Source organism: Scleropages formosus, chromosome 11 (assembly GCF_900964775.1).
Source record: "Scleropages formosus chromosome 11, fSclFor1.1, whole genome shotgun sequence".
NCBI lineage: Eukaryota > Metazoa > Chordata > Actinopteri > Osteoglossiformes > Osteoglossidae > Scleropages > Scleropages formosus.
In genome coordinates this window covers 24,421,754-24,440,459 of record NC_041816.1, presented here as the reverse complement: position 1 = coordinate 24,440,459, position 18,706 = coordinate 24,421,754, and the positions used below count along the sequence as shown (strand labels likewise).

The 18,706-nt window shown below is 45.4% G+C and overlaps 1 protein-coding gene across 2 annotated transcripts in view; it reads left to right on the top strand.

The window, feature by feature from the left end:
• Positions 1–18,706, top strand: part of syt7b (synaptotagmin VIIb) — a 121,307-nt gene that overhangs the window by 84,319 nt on the left and 18,282 nt on the right. For both annotated transcript variants that reach the window (XM_029256183.1, XM_018763516.2), the window contains one exon: positions 2,487–2,603. In XM_029256183.1, coding sequence (XP_029112016.1) covers positions 2,487–2,603 — 117 coding nt within the window. The remainder of the gene's footprint in view (positions 1–2,486; positions 2,604–18,706) is intronic.

Sequence of the window (18,706 nt, the reverse complement as noted above, 5' to 3'; positions counted from 1 at the left end):
ACAGTAGCTACCAAGGACTGAGTCGCAAAAAAAAGTTATTTGCTATTTGATTGTCTTCCAGTCTCAGTAGCCAGGAAGCGGCTGGAATTGATATGCTGTATTTTCTCAGGTATATAGAATAAAACATAACTTATTTGCTCGACTACAGCTCACACTTTCCCCCCAAAATTCAAGTAAAAAAATCAGGGTTTGAGATATAAGTGGGAATTTTCAGCAAGTAAAGTTTTAAAGGAAAAAATAAATTGACGTTTATAATCAAATCCTCAGTATTCATTATTTACATTTTATTTATCACGTGCTTTTCTCCAAAGCGACTTCCAACAAACTCTATGTAGTGTTATCAGCCCACCCTTATTCACCACGGTGACTTACACTGCTAGATACACTACTTACAATGGCTCACTCATCCATATATCAGTGGAACACACATTCTCTCTCTCTCTGTCACTCACACACTGTGGGGGAACCTAAACAGCATGTCTTTGGACTATGGGAGAAAACCAGAGCACCCCAAGACTTACACTGGGTCACTCATCCATACATCAGTGGAACAAACATTCTCTCTGTGTCACTCACACACTATGGGTGAACCTGAACCTGAACAGCATGTCTTTGGAGTGTGGGAGGAAACCAGAGAACCTGGACAAAACCCAGGAAGAACATGTCAACTCCCCACAAACCGAGTGGGGATGGAACCCACGTCCTCTCGCTCCACCCTGTTAGACAGCAGCGCTACTTGCTATAATTATAATTTATCATTTTCTCATGTGCCTTTCGTGCGAAACACAGCAACCATCTTTAAACAAACCTAACGCATTTTCAAATAACTCGTCCTCCAATGTAGGAAACTTTCCGCATTCAGGTCCTCGGAATGCTTTTCTTGACTTATTGGTGTTTTGTACTGCAAATTTCCGTTTACGCCAATAATATCACACATTAAGCTCAGTCACTGTAAACTCACGCCCTGCTGCTCCGTTGCCATGTTTTTCTGTGAAATCAATAACTCTGAGTTCAAAACCAGCATTGGAACTTGAACGTTTTTCCATATTTCAAGTCAAAATTACCGGCAATTTACAAAATTTGAGATACGTTAGGAACAATGTTTCACGAATGATTTACGAGACGTGATCTGAAACGGAGCGCGAGACGGACAGCGACGGTAGGCCGCGACGCGTATGATTGGTGCGCTATTAACAAAAAATCGTACGACTCAACAGCAAAGGCAAACTGGCGATTGTTGAAATGCTGATTCTTTGTAACTGAATTCCAAAATATCTGAAACTGCCGTAACATTGATTATCCATTTTGCACAGTTTTAAACATTTTTCATGTTCGAGGTATATGGGAAACTTTTTAATTTCCTTTTTCGTAAAGCAAAATCAGGGGTGCGAGACATACACGAGGGCAAGTTATATTCGAGTAAATACAGTATGCATTTAAGATCATTCGAGAATTCAAGATGGGTGTATTTTACCTTTAAATATTTAGTATGGAAACTCACAAATTAAAACATAAATCTGTGTAAATATTAAACATTAAATTTGCCTAATTAATTTTCAGTTGTTTATTCCATTTACTCTAAACCCGAAGAATAACGGAGTACGTGTATAAGCCGCTTGCTTGTATGTGATTTGTTCCTTGCATATGAAATGTGTGGCTCTCATCTTTTTCTGTTGTGTGTGTGAGGTGTGTTTGCAGGGATTTTGTCTGGGCGCTCCCGTTTCCTCGCACCACCCAAAGAGGTGTTTCGGGCGAAGCGGCAAATCCGAACCCTTTATTGTGTCAGTATGGGAGTGAGTTCCCTGCTAGGGGCTCAAGTCCTGTCCAGGGGGGACCGTAGCTGTGCTGAACGCTGTGCTTCCTGGGACTGGTACTGGAACACCGAGACCCTCAAGTCAGTGAGGTACCTGAAACCGGACAAATGAACGGAGTGATGCGTGTAAGTAAATGTGTACATCGTTTCCAGTGGGTTTACCCAGTTTCTACGAAAAGGCAGATCACTGAATAAAGACAGTGACAAACTCCCAAGCAAAAGCCATCTTTGACCGTTAGGGTTGATGTGTGCATGTGTGTAGTATCTATGTGTCTGTCATTCTGTGTATGTATGTATGTATGTATGTATGTATGTATGTATGCATGCATCTATCTATCTATCTATACACCCCTCCATTCTATCTATCTATCTATCTATTGCAAATGAAGCCCAATTGCTGCTCTTGGTTCAGTTTCTCACTGTCTCTTATTTCCCCCATTTTTCTTCTCCCCCCCCCCTTGCTTTTCTTCCACCAACTTCACTTTCACACACCCTTGCGATGAACACGCTTTTGTTCTCTCTTCTTCTCTTCTTCCTGCTTCCTTTTACTCGCCCCTCACCCCCGCTCCCCATCTTCCCCGTTCACCTCCCTCCTGGGCTCTCCTCCGGTGCTGTTTCTCTTACTCTGCCCCCTCTCTTTGCTCTTCTCTTTTCCCGATGCTCTGTGGGACAGCGAAGGGAAGATGGTCGTTCTATCTCTGGCAATTGGGCTAGCTGAGCAGGACGACTTTGCCAACATCCCTGACCTGCAGGAGGTGCCGGCTGCCCACAACACCCCCCCTGACAAGAGGTACCAGTCAGCGAGTGTGAGAGTGAGAGTGAGAGTGAGAGCGGAGCAAGAGGAGGGAACTAGAGAAGGGAGTGAAGGAAAAGGAGAGTAGAGCAGGTTCACGATACAGACGGGTGAGAGACGCTCGGTGGGCATTGAGAACCGAACCGAAGGACCGAAGATGGTTGCATCAGGACCACTGAACTGGATGCTGTTAGTTAACGATGAACGGTCTCACGTTGCTAATGATGCTAATGGGACCAACTCTCACGAGCTGGTTAATGGGATTATTAGGTCCGCGGTGGTCGACAGGCTGACTTGTAAATGTGCAGGGGGATGGTTACTGGAGACAGGTGGTTGTGAGTTTGAAGCCCGTTGCACATGGGTGCTTGGATTTAGCCTCGTTGGTCACTTGAGTGTTTCCCTCTTGAACGCAGCGTGAGGAAATATGCTGAGCGGGTCGTAATGGGATTAAGCACCTGGCTCTAGGTTGTTAGTGCATAACGAGCTCTGAAATCATTTGAGTGGCACCGCGAGGCGCCACCAGCCACCGAAAGGCCACGGTGTAAAGTGTGGACGGGCTAAGAGCGGCAGCGGTATTTGTTGTTAATTGGACCCTTTCGCAGCTATGGCCGCATTCGCCTTTCGCATTTCGCCCCTCCTTTCAAACACTATTTTGTTTTATCCTTCCGCTCCTTTCTGATCAGTCCATCTGCTTGTTTTTTTAAATTTTATTTTTTCCAGCTCATCTCTTCTTACACGTGCAGCCTTATCCCCACTGTAGCACAGATGCCTTGCTTTTCTTTTGTGTTCTTTTCTTCTTCCTCCATCTGTCTGCGTCCCTCATGAGCCGCCGGTCCCATCTTGGTCGCACCGGCTGCTCCAGTGAGGCGCTTCCAAAAACAGAGGTCTTTAGATAAGGTCTCTCGTGCCAAGACCTTCACACCCTGGCTTGGTTGAAGCAGGCCTCCTGAGTCAGGTGTGTGAACGGGAGCTGTGTGCTGCCCTCTCCCTCATGGGAGGCACAGCTTGCAGGACCCGCAGGTGAGAGAAATGCTGAGATTGCGTAGGTGACCCACCTGCACCTCACAGCCAGTTCAAGGTACATTTTTCTTTTTGTATGGAACTGTGCATGAATTTATTCGTTAACACACACTGTACTGCAAAGTGATGCACAACTTGATAGACAAAAGTTCACATGTTTCACAAACCATTTAGCTGATGCTTTTCTCCAAAGCGACTTACAATGTTAAGGTTACAATTATTTATCCATCTCCACAGCAGGGTAATTTTACTGGAGCAATTGAGGGTAAGTACCTTGCTCAAGGGTACTAAAGCCAGAGGTGAGGCTCAAACCCGTGGGCCCAAAGGCAGTTGTTCTAACCACTACGCTACAGGCTGTGCCCTAAATGGTTAAAGGTGCAGAGACACGATTGTTGAAGCTGTCAGTTTGTTCAATGCACCCGCTTCATAATGATATTGGGGATCGGAAGAGAAGTGGGTCTGAAACAGATGTGCTTCGAGAGCCTTCTTGAAGGTTGAGAGGGATTCAGCAGCTCTGAGGGAGAGAGGGAGCGCATTCTGAACACAACGGAGACTAAACCAAGAATCTCCGGACTGATATTGGACCTCTTGTGGCACCGGCAAGCGGCTATTAGGCTCTGTACAGTTATATTTGAGCTGCTGGCAGAGTGATATGTGTGTCAATACATTTTCATTTGGTGTTTTGCATAACACACTTTCCTGCAATTTAGCAGTGATAGTTTTTTTTACAACTGAAATTAGAAGAAAGTATTGAAATTAAAAACTGAAAACCCACAATGTCAAGACTTGTTCCCAAAACTCTAGCTAAAAAAACACTCCCTGAAAAAAAAAAAAAAAAAAAAAATATATATATATATATATATATATATATATATATATATATATATATATATATATATATATATATATATATATATAATAGTGTGTATATATATATGGCATATTAGTAAAAAGTATTAAAATATAGTATATTTATATAGTGTGTGTGTATATAGAGAGAAATACTGTATATACTACAGTACTACTATAAAAATACTGTATGCATATACTATACATATATATATCAGATCAGAATGAGTATTATTGGCCAGTGTGCTGAAGCTGACACAGAATTACAGAATAAATAAATAACATATTTACCAAGGATACAACCACGAGAAAATAAATAGTAGTTTAAATATAAAAAAGGAAATAAATAAGAATAAATTACAAAAAGTGATTGGAAAATGTTGCTATATATCTATATATATATATATAGATAGGTGGTCCCCGATTTACGATGGGGTTATGTGCCACGAAACTCATCGTAAGTCGGGGATGCAGTTATTACACCTAATACACACTTCTGTGTGACAGACTGGGAGATGCGGATCGCTGCCGCTGCCCAGCATTGTGAGAGAGCATCGCTCCGCATATCGCTTGCCCGGGAAAAGTCAAAAATTCAAAATTCGAAGTACAGTTTCTACTGAATGTCTATCGCCAGCTCACCTTCGTAGAGTCGACAAACTAGTAAGTCGAACTATCGTAAATCAGAGACCACCTCTTATATATCTCTATACTGTATATGAAATGGACATATAAATGTCATCACAGACCACACTGACTGGTAAGCCCCACTACGTGGGCTTACCATGGTACATCTGTGCCCTGTTCTCGGCCTGGGAGCCTCGAACCACTAATACTGCGGTCGAGACGGTAAGGGAGTGTCTCCCGGCGGGCACCCCGGGCATCCGCCCCACAGCGGCCCTTTAATCACGATCGTTTCCGAGCCCGGTGGCCCGGGCTTCGCGAGCGCGGAGCGTCCTTTTGGACCCGGCGCACCCCGTCATTTATCACGGGCCTCGCCGCGCTGCCGCGTCAACGAGACCGAGAACGATTTGTCCGCGGCTTCTTCCTCCCAGGTGCCGCCGCCTGCCTCCGACTCTCCCGCGGCCCATTGATTGAGCCCGGCAGCCGAAGGTGACGGACAATTTATGTCGCCTCTTGCGGACTCGGTTGTTAATCAAGGACTTTATTTAAGTTTCGTTCTTATGTTATTCCTGACGTGGCGATGATCTCGCCACGCGTGAAATACGGCGCACTCGGGGGAGTAATAGGGCTCTCGGCTCACGACGACGAGAAGAAAAACGCGGCAATAAATACAATTCGGTTATTAAAGACGTTGCGTTGTTTCCGTTCCGCACGCCGTCTACCTGCAAGTCTGTATCGTTCCCTTCTTCGCTCGATTCGGCCCCGATATCAACAGCGCTCTGCAGAATCAACTTTCGCAACAAGCTTTACGCATTGCCTAAATATTCTCCGGTCTTTGTAATAGTCGCTATCCTAAAGGATGCTTCGACAGCGAAGTCTATGTGAATATTTATACCCCAGATTAAGGAAGCCTTTTGCACGCTCAATCCATTATTTGCCCAAGCAGGGCGTCTCTGACAAAAAAAAAAAAAAAAATCGCACACGTTGCTCATAGCTTGTTAGCAGGGGAAATTGATTGGTTTCTCCACAATTACTATTGTGCTTGTTATTATCAATATTAATATTGCATTCATCTGTAAGCTCATTTCCTCACAGGTGAGATATTCCGTTTTTTTTTTTTTTTTTTTGTTTATACACGGCAGCACTTCACCGGGCAAATTAATTTCAAAGCCGGTGTAATATGTAGTGCATTAGACGGGCAGTATTGCACCGTGTGACTTCCTTGATAAGAGAGCTCGGCGGGATGGATTTCTATGAAAGGTGTGCAAATTGCAGATTGCGATAAGGGCGTAGAAAATGACGGCCGTGCCTCACATTTTTACCGTATGGAAATAAGGCCTGTACTTGCGAGACGGTTCGATTCGGCCTTCCGGAGGTCCCGTTCAAAGCGTGGCTTGTTCCAGGCTCAGTCCGATTCGGGAAAAGCCTAGAGAGACCGTGTTCCTGCTCAGGGCGTAATTCCCGACCTCGTACGTTCCATTTTTTCTGTATGTTAGTCATATTTTATGATATGATAATTACAGATGACCCTTGAACAACACGGGTTTGGAACTGCGCTGGTTCACTTATATGCAGATTTTTTTTTTTTTATATATACAGTAAATATACTGGAAAATCGTGGGGGTGCGGTGGCGCAGTGGGTTGGACCACAGTCCTGCTCTTCGGTGGGTCTGGGGTTCGAGTCCTGCTTGGGGTGCCTTGTGATGGACTGGCGTCCCGTCCTGGGTGTGTCCCCTTCCCCCTCCGGCCTTACGCCCTGTGTTGCCGGGTAGGCTCCGGTTCCCCGTGACCCCATTTGGGACAAGCGGTTCTGAAAATGTGTGTGTGTGTATACTGGAAAATTTTTCGGAGATTTGCGATTTGAGAAGAAAACTCGCAGACGAACCCGCGTAGCCTAGAAATATTGAAAAAAAATTCAGAAAAAGTTAAGTATGTCAGGAATGCATAAAATATATGTAGAGATGAGTCTAATCATTTACTAAGATAAAATATACATGTAACACGTATAACATCTACAGTGTTTTGTATCATATAAGACAATATTGATGTAGGTACAGACAGACAGACAGACGATTCATCTCGTAAACAGACGACGTTAATTTACAGTATCGATAAATACAGTAAAGTACTGTAAATGTATTTTCTCTTCCTTATGATTTTCTTAACATTTTCTTTTCTCTAGCTTACTTTATTGTAAGAATGCAGCATATAATACATATAACATACAAACTATGCGTTAATCGACTGTTTATGTTGTCGGTAAGGCTTCCGGTCAACAGTAGGCTATTAGTTGTTAAGTTTTTGAGGGGTCAAAAGTTATACGCAGATTTTTCACTGTGCGGTGGGTCGGCGCCCCTAACCCCCGGGTTGTTCAAGGGTCAGCTGTATAATTAAATGAGCAATATCCGATGGGAAAGATGAAAAGCAGCCCAGGGCTGACATCTTAATTTCAACTGATCTAAAAACGTGAACCTACGATGGCCTTCGAAGCTCTCGGCGCTCGTTTAGATCCCGGTAGGAGTCGGCTCTCGCTCCGATTCAAGCCCGTCTCTTTATCACGCCGAGGATGAATGGTGGAAGCCGCAGGGAGATGGGTACATATTTCTTAAATGAGAAAAGCCTGACTTTCTGGCTGGGGTTTGATCAATCAGATCCTCTGGGGCCCGCTTGCACCACGGTGGTTCGGCGAAATACCATACTGATAAGCTGTATCTGTGTTTATGGATATACATTTCGGTGCCCCAACGAGGGTCATCTGTCACTGCTGTCCTATCCAGCTCATCAAGCCTGTCTCTCACTGAACTCATTCCCTCCCTTTCCCATTGCCTTGTCATCCTTTTCTTCACCCCCCCCAAGTGTCTCCCTGCTCATCCCTGTAGCCTCTGCGCACAAAACATGGCACTTGGTCAGTGGGGACATGAAAAGTGCGAATGCTGGTCCTCAGCTCCTACTCCAGCTGTGCCCTTGTGAGGATGGGTGTTTGGTACTTTTAGTATCTGTACCATTACGTTTTAACCGTACAGTAAGATTTCTTAGGAAAAACGCATTCAAAGCTGGCATGTGGTTCTGTATAATCCAGAGGGCAGCGGCCACACAGCCCCCGCATCCTCGCGATCGACCGCATTTGTGGCCTTTGGTTTTCAGCCTTTATCAAGATATAAAACATGCTTGTTTTTTCATTCTAAGCAGAAAAATAACAATTTTTCATGCAGTAAAAACCCCAAGAGTGCCTTTGTGCTTTCTGAAAGTTTGGCATCAGCTTATTTTTACCCAACAGGGTAATATGTGAATGTTCCTAACAAGTCAGAGGCCAGAAAGAAAGCCCATGAATCTAGATGATCACCAGGACAGGTGTTGGCAACTTCTGGCTTCCCTCCGCATCTACTGATCCAGACTGTGCGCCGCAACAGTTTGTCACGGAATGACTGTAGAATTGTACATTTTGAAGTGCGGGATGCGACTTGACAAGCCTGTCAGTGCCATTTCCCGGGGTGAGCCCAGCAGTACGTTGCAGTCAACGTTCACCGGGAGAAGCAGGGAGCATCCTATGGCGGAATCCGGCTACGCAAATGGTCTTACTGGTGGCTACAGAACTTGGGCCAGCAAAACAAATGACTTAATCGTCACTTGAGGAAACAAGTCCCATGAGGAACTGTCAGCAGTTCTCATGTCATTCTGCATCCGCTGCAGTTTCTAAGCTGCTTGGGGTCACTAGTAGCGATAGTCGGGGAAGGGCTGGGGGTCCGGCCCAAGAAGGGATCATTTTTAAATAATAATTCGGACCAGAGTGAGGAGTCGATGAGAAATCGTTTCTTGGCGGCAGTAGTAATGGATCAATGAAGAGCGATTTCTCATGGTCAAGAGGGAGCTAGGAGCGTGAGCGGTGAATGGCTACTGAGGAATGACTTGACACTGCGAGGTAGGAGAAGTGATTTCTTACCCAGGATTGACTTCTCAAGTTAAGACTGAGGCTCAGGTATAAGAAGACAGCTGAGGAGAAATTAACTGTCATAATGAAATGAAGGTAGAGGCACGTGGGAAGGATGGGAGCTTCTCGATGACACTGTTGCCTATGACTGGCTCTATTGTGCCAAAGGTAGTCGGGAGGCCTGCTGTAGCGTTAAGATGCATCACTTTTATAGATACAGCCAGTGCACTTGTACAATTCTTTATCCCGACTATTATACCCCGAAGCCAATCCAAACCCTTTTCTTTACTCCGAACAAGTACAAATACCACTCGACTTAGGCAAATAGACCGTTCTTCAACCTCTTATGGAAGTCAAAAGTACATGTCAGATTCCAGCATCCTTCACTATCGTATTCCCAGTCGATACGGCTAAACCCTGTTCCTGGCTTGCAAAGGATAATCTTTGTCCACCTTCATACTTCCTTATTGTTTTCAGTTTCATCTCCGAATCGATCGCCGTACGCTTGCGAGACGGTTCTCGTTTTTCTTCTAGCGCACGTTTACCACCAGGCGTTGTGAATAATAATGAATAAGGAAAAGGGTAAACTATGTGCAAAAAAGGCGCGAAACTAACGGGAGGAGATTTGTTCGCGGCTCAAAACTTGCGGGAAAGGGGAAGATGCAGCGTCTTGCCCTGCCTGGCTACGCCGACTTGCTCTTAACGTATTTCAGGCGTTTTGCGTAAGTGGGATCCGTAAATGGGAATGGGATGGGAATTTTTAACGTAAATCCGGATTTACGGAAGTCAAATTAACGTAAGAAGACGTATCTGTTTATATATACTGATTATATATAATACTGTGTATAATCAGAATATTCATTCTTCCATTTAAACATATTTATCTGTTTAAATGGAAGAATGAATGATACCAAACAAAAGTGGATTCACTTCCCGTATGATGAAAATATATAAATCATCACGTTTCAGCTGGATAAACACATATCGTTCTGGGAAGCAGAATAAAGCCAGTCTGTTCAGAATAATGAATAACAACAGCATGAAAGGAGGACAGCTGCTGACAAAACTAGAAGGCACCACACTGCACAGCCATCCAGTTATCAGCGAAAAGTGTACCGATTTTTCATGAGATATATGACTTCCCTGAAAACATTTTATGCAATTTAGGGAAATTAATTTCTGCCACAGCAAAAAATGCAGCTGTTATTGGTAAATTAGCCTGAGTGCTCATTCAAAGAGGTAGTTAATGAATCACAGACAAATGTATTCAGGTTGTTCATTATTAATGTTATTTCCCCCCCATATCTGCCATTTCCGTTGTAATTACTCCTATGAACGTCCCTTTTTTTCTTTGTTTTGAGTGCGGATCAAATGGATCCATCTTTACCTGGTACAGTTGGTGGGATTTGAGCAGAATTCAGGCATGTAATTGGGTTCGTTTCGACACCCCGTTGTCGTATTACAGATAAATTTTAAACACCATAACAAAGATTTGTTGTTAAAAAAAAAATTAACATCAATTTAACTGGGGAAAAAGCTATATGTAGATTAACATTGTAAGTCACTTTGGAGAAAAGCGTCAGATGAATGTAAATGTAGATGCTTTCTGTGCAACAGGAAATCTGAAATGAGACCTTTCCTGGGTACAGTTTACGAAACGCTGCGGTCACTTCCCGTTGGACGGGATGAGAACGAAAAGGTCAGCGTGACTTTGACCTTGTTCTTGCCAGACACAGGTAGGCCTTGTTAGCAGGAGAGCGCTTCGCTGTGAACTCACGCTCAAACATAATCTAGTGGGTTCTTTTCAGGAACTTTCTCCTGATGTAATTAGCGACCCCCTGCAGGGGCGATTTCAGGATTTTATAAATGAGGTGACACAAGGGGGGGACCAAGTACCAGTCGGGGGGGCTATGGGAAATCAGAAAATTCTATCAGAAATAAATACGCAGTTTAAAATAGTCTTAGAAAACATTGGGCACGATTTTCAGGCGGTACATACCGTGAACGGAGACGTGGTCCGTGGCCGAGTCGTGTCTCTCCTCATGTTCAAAAAACGTGGTCCTGTGATTCCGCGTTGCGAGTCAAGCAACTGTTGACAGCACTTCGGTCCAGTGGTGTTGGGCATTGTCAGATTGACAGTACTCTAGCCTAATGGCGTTGGGGGGGCCCTCGGCAGGTCAGTCATATTTCGGGGGGGGGCAGTAGCAACCCGTGCCACCCCTTTAGACACGCCCCTGTCCCCACGGGACAATGCCATGTAGATCGGAGGGAAAATGGTATTATTTAGTGTTCTTGTTAAATAATAAGAGGAGTGCTGTGGCACCGTGGCGCAGTGGGTTGGACTGGGTTCTGCTCTCCGGTGGGTCTGGGGTTCGAGTCTTGCTTGGGGTGCCTTGTGACGGACAGGCGTCCCATCCTGGGTGTGTCCCCTCCCCTTACGCCCTGTGTTGCCGGGTTAGGCTCTGGCTCCCCATGACCTCATATAGGATAAGTTGTTCAGATGGTGTGTGTTAAATAACAAGATATAATTGTCAATGTACAGTAATATCTTGAATTAAAGAATTAATCCATTCCAAACAATGGTACAAAAATTTCAGACAGAGAAAGCGTAATTCACATTATTTTAAACAGGAAAAATTATAACGCATTCCCAGCCCATCCGAAAACCCGAATCCAATTTTGCCCGAATATCACCAAAAACACTGTAAAACACCTAGATAAGATCCAGCTCATGATTTCAGCATGACATAAAACACTTACATTAACGTTTATTCGTTCAAGAAGCGCTTTTCACCAAAGCGACGTACACAGAAAACAAAAAAGTACATTACACCAACAGACGGGAAGATCTGGATGCAAACGCGTGAATCACTTCCTGATTATGAGACGCTACAGGAGGTAATTAATGGGTATGTTTCGAGGCAGGACGTTTTTGAAACTAATATTGTTTTCCTTATATCCAGTGCACGGAAGCAAACATTCAATGAAATTTATGTGAAAAGAACAAGTCCAGGCAATAATTTAAACCAAACAAGGTAATTTACTGTAATGAACTGTTACCGCGTGACGAAAAAAAGCAGTTTATTGTGAGCTGTGCCGGGTGGTGGAGGGAGGAGGCTTGGCAGTTACTCTTGCACTTCTGCTGCACTAACGTGCCGAACCAAAGCAAACGAGACAAGAAACCGGTTGGAAACATCTGATGATTCACTCGCGCCAACTACAACGTATCACTGCACGTCCGCTTCAGTAACGCAACACGCAACTTCCGCTTCTTTTTGGGCACGCTTTAGATATATTTAGTCGACCGGAATTTTCGTTTCAGAAATCGAAAAACCAAGAGTTGTTATACCGGAACTTCAGACGGAATTCATGAATCAAGGGATGTCTGTATTTAGATGCGACAGATTTTAACGGGCAGAACTGAAAAATTTTAATTTTTATTGCCATTCCTTATGTGGATGGTGGGTTGGACCGGGTCCTGCTCTCCGGTGGGTCTGGGGTTCGAGTCCCGCTCGGGGTGCCTTGCGACGGACTCGCGTCCCATCCTGGGTGTGTCCCCTCCCCCTCCGGCCTTACGCCCTGTGTCACCAGGTTAGGCTCCGGCTCCCCGCGACCCCGTATGGGACGAGCGGTTCCAGATAACGCGTGTGCGTATTTGGATGGTGCTGGAGGCCAAATTGTGCTGCTCACAGTGGAAGGAAGGAAAATAATTTACCCACGCAGCAAAATCGTTGATAAAACCTCCCATAGGTCGACCCGTGCGTTTTGCAGGGATTTCAGACCATATTATTTTTTAAAGGGGTGCGGTCCTGCTCTCCAGTGGGTCTGGGGGCTCAAGTCCCGCTTGGGGTGCCTTGCGATGGACTAGCGTCCCGCCCTGGGTGTGTCCCCTCCCCCTCCGGCCTTACGCCCTGTGTTGCCGGGTAGGCTCCGGTTCCCCGCGATCCCCTATGGGAAAAGCAGTTCCAATAATAATTATTTTGCAAACTACACTGTAAGAACGGAATTTTGTCACGGTTGCCAGTAAAGGCTAAATTAGCCTATAGAGATACCGCCGCTCTAAGGCAATTATTCCAAGATTAGTTAGCCAGACGCCACACCTAACCCATACTGATTTCCCAGGAGGAAACGCGTCCCCCCTCATCTTTTGAGCCAGCGCAATTTCCTCTGAAGAATATCATTTTGTGTGAAGTAATCCATTTGTAGTAGTTTATACAGCCATCAAACCTGCCTTCATCTTCATTTATTGGCTTATTAGCTGCATTTTGTAAATAATTAGTAATTAGTAACATTTCCATATATAGTGGGATTACACTTTGTAACAGTTTGCATCGCAGATATTTATAGAATTGTTTTGGGTGTTCCACTTAAAAAAGTAAAAATAATTTCAAGAGTGTATTAAAAAAGTTCTTTCACTTTTATATCGACGTTTCTCGCAAACACTCTGCGTTCAGAAAATTCCGGAAAGGGAGAAGGAGGAGGCACGCGCGTGCGGTCGTATGAAGAAGCGGCTCTTCGTTTTGCTCAACTTTAAAAATAAGATCTCCGATTCCACAGATGCTCAAGAAAATTGGGGTATTAATATCAGTGCGGATCTGCTCGAACGAGTTGGTTTTGGAACGGGGAGGACAGTGAATATGAAATAAAGGTGTTTAGAGAGAACCCTGCTTTTTTTTTTGGCCTGGATCCCACAGTGCGTATCTTAATATGGCAGAATAGTATGATTCCAGCTAAGCGTGTTGCCTTGGATTCTGTGAAGGAACAATATTAATAGAGCGGCTCTTGCCTTATTAAACCAGCAATCTGTTAGCAGACGGTGGCGGAGGAGATGAACTAAATGAAGTGTTCCAGATTCTGATCCCGGGGTCCCACAGTGTGCGCCGACTGGCGTCCCAGCAAAATTCTTCATTAATAAGGTGCGACGCAACTAAACATCCAAGACGGCTTTCAAACATTTATTTTTTTTTAAGTGGCAAAACGTAATCAATATGTACAAAATATAGATGCTCCTCTAATTTTTTTTTGGACATGGCAACCACATCAGTGACAAAACCTCTTGCACAGATTTTTAACCCGTCAGATCGCAATTACAGTCAATATTCAGTGAGTCTTTTTTTCTTATTTAAAATCAGAAAATTTGAATTTTAAATAATTTCTCCGCTCAGCAAAGGCCTGCTTTCACATAGCTGTGTTTGCATGCGAAGCTGGATGCTCAGAATCAGAATTGTACTGGTGTAGAGCATGATTAGTTTATTCGCCGCTTTAAATAGTGGAAACATTGTGGGAAAAAGTTGGAGACGTGCGTCGCTCGAAATTCCACTTATCTCCACTAGACTCAACCCATCAAATGTACAGTGATTCCCGAGTCACTGGGGGTTTTAGAGCCCTCTTTACTTTTTGTCATTATTATTCCATCATTATTATTATTATTATTATTATTCTTAGTATTATTATTGCATCATGAGCGTTTCGTCGCAGTGCAGTCATGTGCTGGTGATGGAGTCTGGTGTCTCTGCCCTGTCTGAGGGGCATTGGCTCTCACCCCTCCCTGGGCTCTCCATGCTGCTCCTCCAGGTGGTGCATTTACGTCACGTTGGCGGTGCCGCGACACCTCCGCGGGCGGGCAGGCCTAGCTGGTGGAAGAAGCGTGCACCTTTGTTCCGGAGGCTCTGTGTGTGTGTGTGTGGCAGCAGATAAAATGATGTGCGAAGAGTAAATAACGTGATCGCAATATTTAAAAAGCTTGCGTGTGCATGCATGTGAATACGGTCATTAGCGACATTTAATTGTACCCATACATGGGCTCACATTTACTGCTCTGCTCTCAGGTTGCTGTGAAGGACATTTGGCACACATCTATTTATCAGTTACTGTGTTCTTCCTAAAGGGGGGCATGGTGGCACAGTGGGTTGGCCCAGGTCCTGCTCTCCAGTGGGTCTGGGGTTCAAGTCCCACTTGGGGTGCCTTGCAATGGACTGGTGTCCCATCCTGGGTGTGTCCCCTTCCCCTCTGGCCTTATGCCCTGTGTTGCTGGGTAGGCTCTGGTTCCCCGTGACCCCGTATGGGACAAGTGGTTCTGAAAGTGTGTGTGTGTGTGTGTGTGTGTGTGTGTGTGTGTGTGTGTGTGTGTGTGTGTGTGTGTGTGTGTGTGTGTACTTTTCTCCAAAGCGGCTCCCAGTGAACTTTACATAGTGTTATGAGCCCACACACCTTATTCCCTGCGGTGATATACACTACTTACACTGGGTCATTCATCCATACATCAGTGGAACACACACTCTCTCTCTCTCTCTCTCTCTCTCTCTCTCTCTCTGTCACTCACACACTATGGGTGAACCTGAACAGCATGTCTTTGGAGTGTGGGAGGAAACCAGAGCACCCGGAGGAAACCCACGCAGACACGGGGAGAATATACAAACTCCACACAGATTACGATTGAATAGCGAGATTGATTGTTTACATTGGTAAGGGCTGACGGTACACTGATTTAAGATTTTAGGATTCATGCAAACTCCACACTGACTGAGCGGGGATTGAATCCACATCCTCTCACACCACCCAGGTGCTGTGAGACAGCAGTGCCACTCACTGTGCCACCATTCCACCCTACCGAAAGTGGGATGAATTTAGGGAAAACTGAGGGTTCAAAACCCGGAGAGGTTATGGGACTTAAATAAATTTACTTGAGACGAACGCGTCAATTCATCATAAACAGCGGAGAGAACCTCTGGTGTCACGACCGAAATCAGAAAGAGTTCATTTCCAAAGGGCTTTAATGCAGCTCTCGCTAGACTTCCAGTATAAATTGGAAATCCAGAGTGGGTTTGATGAGTTTTTGAAGCAATGTTTTGAAAATCCTGGCACTGTTCTCTTGGAGTGTTTGTGAAATTGTTTGGGGATGAAAGAAACAATATTGTTTTCGGGTTGAATTGCCCTTAATGGAGAGCTCTTCACAGAGCAACGATTCATTCAGGAGTCGTCTTCTTCCCTACCGAGGGGGGGCGCAGAATGTCTGGGCTTTACATCTACAGTACGTTTACGTTTATTCGTCTAACAGATGCTTTTCTCCAAAGTGACGTACATCTCGGAGAAAACGAGAGTGCATTTCGCCAGCAGACCGAGAGATATAGGTGCAGATGTGCGGAGTCACTTTGATGTCGCCATTTAAAACCAGCACACGTGATGCTGGTAGCTGCGTGTAGAATCGGCAGAATTTTTCTAACATCACCAATAACATTACATGAGAATCAGCATATGAAACTGATAGGAAATACAAGGCATTTTTGACTAATTATTTAATGCATATTTATGGAGCGATTGTAGATCTGAAGGGTAGTGAGTCTGAAAGAGGTGTGTTGAGACCCTTCTTGAATGTTGAGAGGGATTCAGCAGCTCTGAGTGGGAGAGGGCGTTCAATCCATCGTATTGAACCGAAGATGTTTGTGCTTTTGATTTCGGACCTCTTGTGCGTGGGACCACCAAGTGGGCAGAGGTGCAGGAGCGTAGCAGTCTGGTTGGGGTTTAGCAAGTGGTCAGGTCTTGTAGATATTGGGGAGCTGATCGCTTGATGGTTTTGTAGGCTGTGACCCTCTCGAAGTTGACGGGGGGGATACATGGAAACACTTTGGTAGGTCAAACACACCTCATGCAGCAACATTCTGTATCAGCCAGAGAGGTTTGAAGAAGGAGGCTGGTAGTCCAGACAGGAGACTCTCGCAGGAGTCCAGGTGGGACATCGGCATGGTCTGGACCAGGGGGTTTGTCGTGAGATAAGGGCGGATCCTGCAGATGTTGTGCAGGATGTATCAGCAAGACCGGACTGTGGTATCGATGTGCGGAGAGAAGAAAGAGGGTTGGATGGACTGGCTCAGAGGTGAAGGATCTCAGTTTTGGAGAGGGTGAGTTGTAAACCACTATTTTAAACTGTACTTCACTGTTCTATGGAGCCTGTTAGATTATGGAACAGCACGTGAGAATGAAAAGATGCAGTTACCTTTATTATATTAGATAAATTTTTGGTGATTGAGTGTCCACAGGACAAGTTTTACATTGTAACTGTCCCATCACATTTTGCACCTGTCCAAATTTGGAAAGAAAAAAAAATAAGTAAATGTCCAGGTGTAAAACATCATTTAAAGAGTGGAAACGATACAAACACATGTCGCTCGCACATTTGACAGTTACATTTCCCGTGCGGTGTGATGTGCAGCCTGTAAAAAAAACTGGATGCGGTGCGTCCGCGTACGGTACGTGTCACCAGAAACATCTCTTTCCACCAGGGTGCACATTGTCTTTTACCTTATAATTTGTCATCATTGTCTTTCCTTACATTTTCTCACGCTACTTGTTGGATTCAGACCCCAGGGCTCCCAGAAATTCCGTGAGCGTAGATTGCGTCCACCCTTTGTCAGCCTCAATGTGTATGACGTTTTGTCACAAGGTGAAACTATGACTATAGGGATCTGGTAGTGTAGGGATTAAAGCTGCTGCCTTTGGATGCAGAGGTTGTAGGTTCAAATCTCACCTGCAGTTGTAGTACCTTTAAGGAAGGTCCTTATGCTAAGTTGCTCTAGTAGATGAAGCTAATTGAATAGAATGAATAAATAGTAAGAAGTAACTTACTACTGTAAGTTGCTTTAGGAGGGGAGGGGGTATCAGGTAAACCTGAAATTAACTGCATTTTCTTAAAGGCAACCACCCAAAATGGGAAAAATCGTGCCCAAAACTTTGTGTCACTTTTGACACATTGGAGCTTTCTAGCAAAAAAGATTTGAGGAGATTTGATGCATACAAGATAATTAGGGACGTGAGGCTTTTTCTTCATTATCATGGCGGTCATCATTTCGCTTAATATTCTTAATTTCTCAGTATGGGACATTACCTGTCTGACTACGGAAGTTTATGCAAATGACTTGTCCCGGACAGCTGGACAGCCTTAAAGGTGGAGTCCAGCTGCGAGCTGCATATTCTTTATGCGGAGAGGCCGCAAATTGTTACAGCGGCACCGACAGCCCTGCCGGTTCGGGAGTTCACTGGCTCAGTGGTCGCGTGGTTCGTGGTGCAGCTGTTTGACTGCGGACGAATGAGCCTCACCGCCGCGCGGCGCAGACTGCGAAACGTCAAGCGGGACGATGGCGCTCCGGTTGCGATGCTCCTTCGGCGGCGGCCGAGTGACAAGCACAGATTTGGCGCGGGGGTTCCGCACGAGCGCGCCAGCATGCGAAGTGAGTCAGTGGCCGGCGGTGAGATCACGGCCCTCGAGGGGTTAGGGATGGAGGTTCGCAGGGGTGTCGGTAAAGAGCAGAGGTCCTCGCACCCGCGGCGCAGCCCTCTGGAATGTGCGCGCCGCGCGTTATTAAGCCACACGCCGGAATGAGCACGGAAGGCCTTGGGAGACCCGAAGGAAGGGGGGGGACGTGTCCGCATCCACGTCCGCTCATCCGGTTAAAAACCCTCGATCCGCACTCGTGCCTCTCAGTGAAAGGAGGACGGCGGCAGATCTAATCCCGTTTAATCCCAGGCAATAGGTAACATTTAAGCAGCTGCTGTTTTGCGGTGACGCCGTAGAGCGCGGCGGGACGCGGGGGGGCGTCACCTGGGGTTCGGTGACGGCGCAGAAATGCGGCGGTAGTGAGCGAGGGGATGCGCTTTGCGTGCCGGCCGGCGGTTATGTAAGGGGTGC